The sequence below is a fragment of the Lepidochelys kempii genome, chromosome 11 (assembly GCF_965140265.1).
Source record: "Lepidochelys kempii isolate rLepKem1 chromosome 11, rLepKem1.hap2, whole genome shotgun sequence".
Classification (NCBI taxonomy): domain Eukaryota; kingdom Metazoa; phylum Chordata; order Testudines; family Cheloniidae; genus Lepidochelys; species Lepidochelys kempii.
Genome location: NC_133266.1, coordinates 43,264,040 through 43,276,362, shown reverse-complemented (window position 1 = coordinate 43,276,362; position 12,323 = coordinate 43,264,040). Strand labels below are relative to the sequence as shown.

At 40.0% G+C, this 12,323-nt stretch overlaps 1 protein-coding gene across 9 annotated transcripts in view; it reads right to left on the bottom strand.

Moving 5' to 3' along the window:
* Positions 1–12,323, bottom strand: part of HOXD3 (homeobox D3) — a 42,336-nt gene that overhangs the window by 9,159 nt on the left and 20,854 nt on the right. For 6 of the 9 annotated variants that reach the window (XR_012154302.1, XR_012154301.1, XM_073305941.1 and 3 more), the window contains 2 exons: positions 5,921–6,004; positions 714–1,268 (listed from right to left, as the gene is read on the bottom strand). Coding sequence is in view for 7 of the 9 variants with exons in the window: in XM_073305941.1 (XP_073162042.1) it covers positions 714–1,209 (496 nt within the window). In the remaining 2 variants the exon portion in view is untranslated. The other 3 variants (XM_073305944.1, XM_073305942.1, XM_073305940.1) reach the window with 3 other exon arrangements.

Sequence of the window (12,323 nt, the reverse complement as noted above, 5' to 3'; positions counted from 1 at the left end):
GTCCCCCTTTCTTTTATCCCAAACCAGAGGAAAGGCCAAATGGCAGGATTTTAAACCAGCAGAACTGCTAGCAAGAGTAAAACAGACGGGGGATTGGCTTTATCGCTTTCAAATCAGAAGAGATGCTCCCGTTACTGGAAAAAAGATTGGGGACCTTTCCAGGGATGAGTGTTAGGAGTACGTGGTTTTCAGTGCTTGTGCTGTCTACATTTCTAAAGACTCCGTACTAGAAGCCATTTCGGAGTCAGGGAGAAAGGACAGATTGAAGCGTTTAGACGGAGGGCGAGGAAATGCTGTTTTCCTCTGCACGTCAGACTGGCTCGAATGGCCAGCAGGACTGTAAACCATAAGTCCAGTGGCCCCTCCCTGTAGCACTGCATTGCCTCCCCGAAAAGCCTCGATCAAAGCGCAGGGGACCGAAGCATCCCGCGAACTCAAGTTCCAATGGACAGAGTTGTTATTTACAGTGAAACAGGCCCCCAGCTGCAGAGGACTTGGCTTAGGAGCCCCTCACTCAACTATGCCAGAAGCCACAGAGTCGAGCACGTCAAAGATTTTAGGGGCACTCTTTCCCCGTGCTTCATTGGCCCCTCTGCCTCGCTGGGGAGGGGCTCTGGCCAGGCTGATCAGTGTGCTGCTTAGCAGAACCAGGGACAGCTGGACTTGAGGGGGACGTGAAGGGGTGACCCCAGGGAGGGGAGCGTGTCGGGTACCTGAAGCAGCGCAGGTGTTTTTCTGCTTGGAGTTCTGCCGGGACTCTTTCATCCAGGGGAAGATCTGTTTGCTAATGGTGGCCGTGGAAGAGCTGGAGGAATTGGGGCCGCCTTTGGTTTTTTTCGGGGGGGCCGCACTGGTGGGGTTCGGTGGGGAGGAAGGCGGCAGCGCAGGCGGCTGCTGCTGCTCGCCTATACCCGGGGGCTGACTGCCTGCTTGGCTGCCGCCGTTGGTCCGCATGCAGCTGCCATTCAGCTCGCTGCTCTTGTGGGTTGGGGCTCGGATGGGAGCCGAGCTCTGGATGGAGCAGGCGGAGCTCGGGTAGTCTGTGTCCAGGGCGGCTTGTGTATAAGGCTGGTGGGTCGAGCTGTAGCTGTAGGCGTCGGCTTTGCTGTACGTGTAGCCCCCGAAGAGCCCCGAGTTATCGTAGTAAGCGGTTTTCTGCATCTTGCTCTCTGGGATCGCCAAGGCCTGGGGACCCTGCTCAGATAACATTGACTAGGTCCCAGCGGCTCACGTGGTCGGCCTGGGCCACTCACTGCCTAGGAAGCCACCTATGGGGAAACAGCGAGAGACAAAAGAAACTTTAATTGAGAAGAACTGGTGTGATTTCGTATATTTTAAGGCCAGAAGGAACTATCCTGATCATCTAGTCTGGCCTCCTGCACATGGCAGGCCACAGAACCTCACCCACCCACTCCTGTCACAGGCCCATCACCTCTGGCTGAATAATGAAATCCTCAAATGTTGATTTAAAGATTTCAAGTTACAGAGAACCAGCCTTTTACTCCAGTTCAAACCAGCAAGTGACCACCGCCCCACATGCAGAGGAAGGCTGTAAAACCCTCCCTAGTATCAGGAAGGCAGACATCTCCTTTAGCCACACACACCCCTTACAAACACACTCCCTCACATGCTTACATATAGACTCACATACACGAACTCATTCACTCATCCTATACTTTGACACTCAGACATGCTAAGATTTGGCTAGTATACAGATTCTTTTCAGACCCTTCATCTGTAAATTGCACAGGCTTTCCTTTCAGATCTTTTATCTTCAAGAAAGAGGGAGACTATGGATTAACTTGACTGAGAAGCTACACTGAACATAAAATGGGTGAAAAATACATTAAATACTTTTTAAAAGAATCCTAATCTAGTTGAATAGTCAGACAGATGCCTCAAAGTCTTTGAGGAGTTTCCTTCTTTCTCTCTAACCAAAAAGCATAGATCAAATCACCTAAGTGAAGGGATGAGCATTCGGCCCCATCTCTTTAAAATCTGAACAGATCCTCTGATAATGGCGGATATAATGTGCGAACAATCGCCCAGACTTTAGGAACACATTTCAGGATGTGTTTAATTTCCTCTTGTTCTAGTTTTTTTAAACTTTGAACTGACGCTTAATACATTTACCTCAATACACCTGAACCATTAAAAATAAATGGTTAGGCTTTCAGTGAAAATTGTGAGGTTACATTGTCCCCCAGTATCATTCTAGTATAACTTTAGAGCGTTTAAAAATCCCAGACGTACGGAAATGAATTAACTACTGTATTTCTTTAGTGTATTATATCTATGCATTTTTCCTTCCCTGTGTTTCCCAGAATGTGTGCAAAAACCACATTTACCTCTCTCTCTCTCTCTCTCTCTCTCTCTCTCTCTCTCTCTCTCTCTCTCTCTCTCTCTCTCTCTTTGTTTTTCCGACTGCACTGTCATATTATCATTTATATTGTCATCATATATGTGTATATATTTATCCATAATATGCATGCATCCTATACCATTTTGGTATAAAGATTAACCCACATCCCTACTTTCCCTCCCCCCTTTTTTTTCTGGGCACGCAGGCGCAAAAGTGTGAAGTGTGAAGCCCCAGATGACATGATGGATTGAACCCGAATTAGAACCTGAAAAAAATAGAAAATTCCATCTCTATTGTAAATTCTGCCTCTTTTTTCCTTGAAAGATTCCTAGGAAGTTAAAGTATAACTAACACCATTCAGTAACTTAAGTTTGCACTATAAAGAAAAACGCTTAGGTCAGCTACCCTATCTTAACTCTTTGATTAATTTTACCCTGCTCAAAATCTTTCACCCAACGTTTCTTGTTAGTTCTTGTCAATCGAATCAATCTGAGACCATTTATATGGTTTGGTTTTCATTACAAACCATGTTTTGTTTATGTACTAGCATGCAAAAGTTATTTCAGATTTCAGTATTTTCCTATCAAACTGCTTGGTCTGGAAAATGTAGCCAAATGAAAAGTTCTCCATATAATCAATATTTTTACTCGGATACAAAAGCTATATACAATTTGTTGAATGTAAATCTGTATTTTATAGCTTACAAGATGGGAACTAACACGTAGTTTTGATAAATGCTATAATATGGCTGATACAACTTCTCTACTGGTACCCTTAGTATTTTTATGCGTTTTTTAAAATTGCATCTTTTATCCCGTCTAGCAAAATAAAGTACGGAATATTTCACCTGACAATGTAGCCTGTATTTGAGAAAATCTCAGGCGTCTCTCTTTATTATATAAATGTATTAACATATTACAGGAAAGTGGTTCTAAAATATTAAAGCAGTCTCTGTTAATTGTTATTCTTCAGTCAATATTTATGCAAAGCTTTAGTAATATGTTACCTTTAATTTTATTTGTCTGCTGCTTCCCCAATAGTAATTGCTATAACTAAGTAGCATTGGCATTCTTTCTAAAAGTTACCAGAATATCTATTCTGAACTAAAATAACGAAAATTCGAGGTCACTTTAAATTGTTTATCCTGCCATCTGATCTTAAATACAGCTTCACCAGAGGAGTTATTTTCTTTCATCAACATGGGCTGATAACTCTTTGGGAAGCTGGTAGGGGCAGAAAACCTGCGGCTTCGCCCCAACCCCATCCTGAAGAATGCAGTAACCAGAGGCCTAAGAAGTAATAAGCGAAGATAATTGTGAGTGCTAAGAAAATACAACGATCCAGACTAGGCCATCTATGGTTTAACTGTCTTTCATAATTTACTTTTTGCAAATAATCCACTCAATTAATAATTTTCTACCTTTATCATTTACATTTTCAGGCATAGTCTGGACTGAAGCATTTTGTTAACACAACACAGCATTGTGCCTATTCTTTTATATACAAAATAAAATATAGTCCCCAAAAGAATACACAGAATCTTAAGAAACAATATTACTGAAAAACTGTTAAAAGCCTTATTTCTTTTCTGAAATACCAACTACTTGTGAACTCTGCTTGAACCTAAAAAGGAGGCAATGGGCCATAAATCACACGGACAATGCTCAACTGTTTGGTGGCTCATCTTTTAGATCTTTTTTTTTTTTTTTAAATCTTTACACTTTTTGACTTTACAAGTGCAATGCATAAGGCGATGTTTTTGTATGTAACACCAAAAGCACGGGCTCAACACTTCTTGGTTTGGCCAAAGACAGTCTGCAGCAAAGTAACCTCCAAATGGTTTGCTAGCGTTGTGGGGGGTGGACTGAAATGCAGTAGGGCTAGGCAACCACAAAGTACCCATGTCTGTGTTTCGAGTTTCCCTTCCTGCTATCCAGAGAGGTTAACCTCATCTGAACCGTTATACATTACATATGGTAATGGGGCTCTTTGTCCTGTCTCTGTTTTCCAAACGCTTGGAAGCTACTATGCTTCATACAGTTATATCTGGAAATCAGACTAGATATAAGAGATGCAGGTTTGTTAGACAAAATACCCCATTCTTCCACTTACACACACACACACACACAAACACATCCCACGTGTGTGCACAAAATACAACAACCTCAAATGTTGACAAGTTTCCAGTCTCACAATTGTGTTCGATCCGACACCCAAACATATTCATATTAAGCAGTTCTCTACTAATACTTCCACTACACTTAATTCTGCTTAGGATCAATATCTAATATGATACGGAATAAATAACAGGCAGTAAGAGCGGCCAGTGGAGTGGTTATTAAGCAGCCGGAGCTCTCACGGTGCATATCAATGCACCTGTCACTGTGGTTTGTAACAAAATTTATGACTGCTAGTACTATGGCAGTAAACGCTTTAGTAAGGAATGAAAAGGAAAACACTTCTCAAGACCTAGCACTTTCAGAAGGGTAAAACAGGCTACGCGTAGGAGGAAGACCAGCAAAAGAATTCCCTACTCCGCAAATTTTCCTTATTTGCAGCCTGGAAGGGGACATATATATAAAGTAGTCAAACAGTTTCCTTCTTTACTGCGTCTCTTGTCAGAGCACAGACTATTTTCCTTCACGTTTCCAGGGACTTTTGAACCCCTCTCTGCTTATCTGTTGTTATTGTTTTTACCCTGCTTCCCCACCTCCCCCAAATCACGTTCTACTACTGGTCGTTGGATTTGCTGGAATATAGTTTACCAAACGGACGGATAGACTGCAACATGAAGACTTCCAGGAAATTAACTCTCCCTCCCCCCAATTTTTGTGCGGGAAGAGTGACTGATGTAATTTGACCATGGCTGCCACTGATACTGAAATGTATTCGTGTTATAGATTGTACACAATGGCTCACAGAGGGAGCCGCGTTTTAATAGGTGTATGTTCTGTTTCTCTTCCAGTGATTTAAGACTCTGTGAGCCACCTAATAACATTGGTAAATCAGGATCCAAATGCTGGTCTTTCTATCTGACCGATTTCAGAGTTCTTCTGAGCGAAGCAGAGGTCTTCCTGAAATATTGTTTTGGAGCTTTAATATTACTATTTGTAACCAGCCTTTGGTACATAAAAGCAGCATTAAAATGTTACTGGCTTTTAAAGAGCCCTACTGAAGATGGTGACAAATTCTCATTCGGTGGGAGCAGGACTGGTTCGAATGTGGTTCTATTCAATGCTTTTTTTTGTTTTCCATTGGAGTTTAAATAGGCTTAATAATGAGCTACTTTAAATGGGGCGACAGCATTTTAAAGAATGTTATTTAGGTGAAATAGCTTTTACAGTAATAACATTCTTCGTGTTTGAAGTTTGGGGTTAACGCTATTAAACAGCAATAGATTTGGAAATCGATCATCAGGTACCATGTTATGTATGTTAGCTTACACTAGGGAGATAAACTTTCAAGCATTTTTGTTCTTTACATATGATAAATTATCCGTGGCAACTACTTCTGTAGCAAGAGAGGTGACAAACTATAGAGACAAAAGTAAAAACTCACCACGCTTATGTTTTTTCTTGATTTTTGACTTTAACTCTTTTTGTAGGATCTTCGGATTCCTTTGGATAATCCGTTGGGACGTACCTGAAACAAAAGTGAGAACTTTCAGTGGAAGCTGCTTTGTTTTGTACTTCCTTCTTGATAAATATCACAATAAATTCACGCCTTTTATGTAGCAATTCTCTCTGACTCCAACTCCACATTAGCTCTTTTACTAGACAGATAACAGGTGCTTCACATGTATTTACTGTACTAACAACACTTTGAAAAGAAGCCTTTGGTTTTTATACGATTCATCGGCAAAACTTTATAGAGGCCTTGTTCGACTTTTCCAGACAATACAGTACATACAGGGCGTGAGTCTAGCGCTCACGTAATCAGAGCCCCAAAGCTTTTTAACCATTTGGCGGAACATTTGATAAAATAGCTCCAACTCAGATCGAAATAAAAAACAATTCCACATTCTCATGGCTTCTTTAATGCTTCCAGCACCTCCACTAGTTACTAGCTACTGTACCAACGTTCTTTGCCTCTTAGGGGGAGGAAGTGCAAACATGGCAATTATGAATTGTAACCCCCCCCCAGCAAAAGGATGTAAATCCATCTAGCGCTGTACAGTGTAAGTGATAACTGCATGCATTTGGCATGGGTAAGGAAAAGCATGCACAGGTCCAGTCATCACACTAAGAAGAATGGAAATTTACTAGAAAGACCACAGCGCCATTACCACGGCGCTCATACATTATGTATATCTGTGGTTATCTCGGGTTTGTCACACCAAGAAAAAAACAAGGCACAGCACTACTGTACAGATCTGCCACCCCCGGCTCTGATCTACTAATTTAGGAAAGAGGTATAAAAATCCAGTTGGAACTACCTTTTAAATTCCCTATTTAAGATACATAGAAAACTAAGATAGAAATTTAGCCTGCTGTACACACACACAACCAATATTTGTGGATCAAAATGAACATTTTGCATTTCATTCTGTAATGTGTCGACTAAGGAATTTGAGAACATGAAGAGTGTCAGAAAATCCCCCACAAAAAAAACCCCAGGTCATTATAAAGACGATATCTAGCAACCATAAGCCTTTGAAATGACCTTTGGCTTGTAAAGCAATAACTCACCACTTAATGAACAACCAACGGAAGCGCCTCCAATAGCTCACAACATAACAGAGCTTGCAACTTTCCACCAAATCTTCTCTGTCCCTGTCCAAACCCAATATGATGCAGCATTCCCCCTCCAATTCACCTTAATTTATGCTGGCAAACTGGAGTTTGGGAAGTAGAGCTTCATGATTACACACGATGTTCTACCAGGTTCCTGGTCCAAGGCCTGTCCCGGTAACGTCTTATATAATATATTCACGTGGGCGTACGTCAACTTTAAGTGCTTTATTTTTTTTTTATAACGGAGTTCATTAGAAATAGAATAGTACGTTACAGTGTGTAAGAAGAAAGCATAAATTCGGTACCCCTTAGCTCTTGACCGGAGAGATCATAATATTGTTATCAAGTCATTGTTATCCGCTGTTGATTAATATGGTAAGTTTTCATTTTGTGTCTAATTAATTATCGACTTCTGATCCTTTTCGCAGCAGCACTTCAGCAGTTCAGTGATATCATCCTTACTCTAGACAGGGGTTACTTTGCAACCAATTTTGCAAAGATATATTTTCTACCCTAACTGCCAGCAACATCCGAAATTTGTATTTGTAAGCATCTGATGGTTAAAGACGTTGGCTTTATACCATCTTACCGAAGCTTCGTCAAAGAAAGAGAACTGAGCTCTGATAAAAAGTTGCCAGGGATAAATCTTTAGAACTATTCAGGCATGGACCCAATATAGGTATTATTGAAATTTTAGGTGAAGTTATAAGTGAGTGCTTCCATCGAGCCAAATGAAATGCTGCTTGCAGTAATTGGATTCAACTGACTAACTTGGCAGGCCAGCAGCTTGGAGGCATCCAGCTAAGAAAAATGTTCCCTGCCTTTAAGTTCTGATCGAGCAGAGCACACGCAATTGACAACACAACTTTCTTTCAGTCTTTTCACTGTTCTGCATAAATATGGATGAGCATCTAAAATGAAGGAAGATTTGCCTAAGAGATATAAAGACTTCTGTTCAGATTTTGTCCAGCAGTGCCTTATTCTGAGCTTCTGTTACCCAACACAAAGGTTGGATGTTATATTATGCTCATTTCAATAGGTATAATCGGGAAAGATCTTCCATAATTCATACATTTTAAAAGGTAGCAAGTTATTTAAAACATGAACTTTGCATTTAGTGGGAGGTTCTGGCTATTTTAAACAGCAAAAAGTTGAGTTAAGGTTTACACATATTTCTGTGAGATCCATTTACTTTTATTAAGCAAAATAGGTATGAAATTTGTTTGTATTTTATTGGTTTTAGACCCCAAACCCTCCACTAAATATCCTCACGCTCTCTCATTTATCACTTGATCAAACTATGGAAATAGGCTTAAAGAAAACTTCTTGGTGCATGAATAGCAAATAGTACTTCAACAGCATGTGTGACTGAAATAAATAAATAAATAAATAAATAACCAGTAGCTCAGATAGAAATACAGCATCAAATGATAGGTATGAACCAAAGGCTAACCATACGTGAGTATGCGAGTGGATTTGCGAAGAGCATTCAAGAAACCATATGTGGAGGCTCCCTTACCGGTGAATTTATTTCAAATCGTACAGTAAAGATCAACCCGGCTGCACCCTGCCCAGCAGTCCAAGTAAGCGAATTAATAGGATGCTCTATAGTATTTTGGCAGTGACAGTACATGACAAAGTTTTTCTTTCTTTTATTTGTTCAATTGTCATTCCATACTTGAAACCACCAAAAACAGGTCCGGGGCAAATATATTCTCCTGAACGTTTGTAAAATGTTTCGTTTCCAAAAACAAAACAAAAAAACCCCCAAAAAACAAAAAACAAAAAAACAAACAACCCCCCCCACATATCATTAAGATGATACTGCTATAAACGTAGATGGAAACATATTTCTATACATATTTTTCAGTCAGATCACAGATTACTAGCCAGTTATATTTAGTCTCGGACTAAAGGCGATAATGCAGATCTATGGTTAAAGGTTCCATTTTGTCATGCAATTGCTTACCTGTGTATCAATTTATCATAAACCTGGGCTCCTCGGTCTCAATATCTGTGCTTGCAGTTGTTAGAATATACCCTTCACCCTTTGTCCGCAGACAGTCCTGTCCTAAGCCTGGGCTTGCGGTGTGACAGGCATTTTCATACACCAGCATTCCCGATAGAATGAACAGAGGTTCAGCCTCAACTACCAATAAACGAGGGCGAGTGGAGTTCGGAATCTGTTGTTGTTATTGTTGTTGTTGTTTTGTTTTTAATTCATTACAACAGTCCTTGGCAATCAACCCCAAGGAATAAAAGTCAGCAATTGGCCGGCGAGAGTGCTTTGTTTTGGTTTTAAATCGTGCGGCCATTTATGATTTTTTTTTTAGAAGAGCAACAGAAACCCCTTTATAATCAGACATATAGGCGCTGCCTTAAAATACAAGCATATTTGTTCACGTGACCCTGAGAGCAGATTGTTCTGATTGAGGCTGGAACTTTCACAATGTCCGTCCTCTCTAAACCCCCCAGAATTCACATGTTTGGGGGTATTACACAGGGATCCAAAAGCACCCATAAGCTTCACTTGAAAGCAAGGCAGCAGTCCAATGCAAATCCGTCTCACATTCCTGGGTTGTATTATTGTTTTAGGTACCAAATGGCAACAATTCCTTCCTGACGTGTTACAAATCCCTTTGGATAAATTGATCTTTTAGGTAAAGTACTTTGAAGACCTTCTCTTCCTAGATAAATCAAGCATTCTTAGAGCTTCTGGACAAATTGAACTACCACAGCAACCCCTCAGTGGAAGGGTCCCTTAGTCCATGAACACTCTATAATCTCTATTATGTCAATCTTTTTTCCTTGTGAGTAAAACAAATACACAAGACATTAATTTGAATGGTAGATTTTTTCAGCCATTGCCGATCAAATACATGATTAAATCAGAAATGTCCGATAGAAGATGAAAATAATGTTTGGATTTTATGTAACCGAAAATATGGTTTAATAAAAACTCTGATGCACAAATGTACACTACAAAGCTGTCTGAAATGTTCTAGGTTTTACTAGTATGCACTAATCTTTGTTTTCTCCTTCTCTATAGGAGGAAATATTTAGGTAAACTCGGATTTTCCAGATCGGAAGACTAAAGAAGCCTTAGAAAAATCGCCTTACTTTTCTGTTTGTGCACTGAGTCTGATCTCGCTCTCTCTTTCTCTCTCTCTCTCTCTCTGTGTATATGTATATACATATATACACAGAGAGATAGAAAAAGCACTATATGTATATATGAATACCTATACATGTACACACAGAGTTAGAACACTCTTTCTATATGTAATGAGTGCATACAAATGTCCTGAACAGCTCAAATTCTGTAAAAATGTATTTTAGTTCTTTTGTTTGATTTTCTAAGGTGTCTGTAGCTATAAATACACCACATCTAATCTAGGATCTACTAAGATTTCATTACCATCCAAAGCATTGAGATCTGACAGTAACGTATTACCTTACAATACTACCCTTAAGTGTATTGTAACATTTATCTAAATTACTTTGCTTTTCCTGACTTTGCAAACAAGTTATAAAAAGATTGCAGTCCAGTAACTGAAGCACGCGTTCAAGGTAAATTATTGTTTCGGACTCCGGATTTGTAATCTTGTATTTCTTGGAAATGATGTACTTGAATCTTGCATCAGGTAAAAGTCAATTGTTCTTTGCATCATTTTCTGCCAGCCATATATTTCACTACCAGTGTATCTATCTGTATATCCATCTGTATTTATATAGAGGTATGTATGTATGTATATATGTATGTATAGAATAGGTTCACACATTTTCTAATGACGAAAATCTCGTTTGCTCCTTACACAAAAGTGAAAGTGCAAAGTGCGCCATTAATCAAGTAAAGATCAAGAGGAGGGATTGAGAAGGAAAATCTCCCTTTTTATGCTTAATTTGTAAATATCTCTTAGCAAAAGTCACACTCCACCGACGGGTTCATTTAAGTTATACTGCATAAACATAACAACAACAAGAACAACAAAAATTAAGACAGTGAGCGGGGACAGCAAAAGCAATAAAGAAGTGTGAAACTCCCGCCATACTAGGACTCAAGCTTTGAGTGAATTTGTCTCCAGTAAAGGATCTGAAGACTCCTTCAGTCGGAGCATATGTTCATAGAGCAATAAAACAGAAAGATTTACAGTCTTCGCCCGCCCCCCAGCAGCCTCGCACCCTTTCAGGAATTACTTACGATGATTTATAACAACAACTCTGGCAATTGTCAAACTGATCAAATATCCCAGGCTATATACAGGAATAAACGTTATTATTAAAGGGTTTCAATTTATGTTCGGGGCCATGATACCGCGTGGCTTTATGGAGTTTGGTTTCTTTCTGGGCAAAGAGGATAATATAAACTTCATTGATGAAAACAGAGGAGTTATCGTGAAGCAGCAAAGCTGGTTTTTAGTCACCACCAACGCGCATACGCGTTTGTCATCTTTGAATAATTGAATTAATGTGTTATTGTTTGAATGTATAATTCATAACAGAGGAAACTTTGCCTCTGTCCTGCCACCGAAACGGAAGTCATAAAAGCTACAATCTGGGTTTTTAGAAATTACTCCAGCGAGGGATAATAAAGAATATCCTGTTCGCAGAAAGTATTTCCAACTGACTATGGGGTTTAACAGAGAAATCTCAGCCTTGCGGTCTGTGTTTTATAGGATGGGGAAACATGGTTTCTATATAAAAACTGCAACCCTCAGTTTTCTTTCAGCGTGGACTACTGGTTCAAAGTTCTAAGAGTGTGTATCTCCCGCAAAATGACCTAAAAACTGGGGGCTTTTCATAGGGTTTTTTCCCCGTTTTCAACATCCTCTCCCCGCCCCCCCCCGCCCCGCCACTCTCTCTCTCTCTCTCTCTCACACACACACACACGAATGCTCTGCTAATCATTTCAGATAGAAACCGAAAAAGACCAGATCAAAACTGGGCATTTATCTGACGAAAATAAAAATAAAAATAAACCCTTCCCTTTGTGTAACGGTAGCAGTAATGTCAGGGGAGGGGGAGAAGCAAGCTCGGAATTCATTATCTGCTGCTTAAAACCTGCCTTGGGTAAAATTTCAACTCAGTTTTATAGCCTTCTATTATGACGCAAAGAAAAATTTACGACCCTTGCTTGAAAAGGAGTTCAGGGCCTTTTCTCACCATTTTAAGAATGGGCAGCAGATGCCCTGACAGCCAGTATTGTTCCCAGTAAGACATAAGCAACC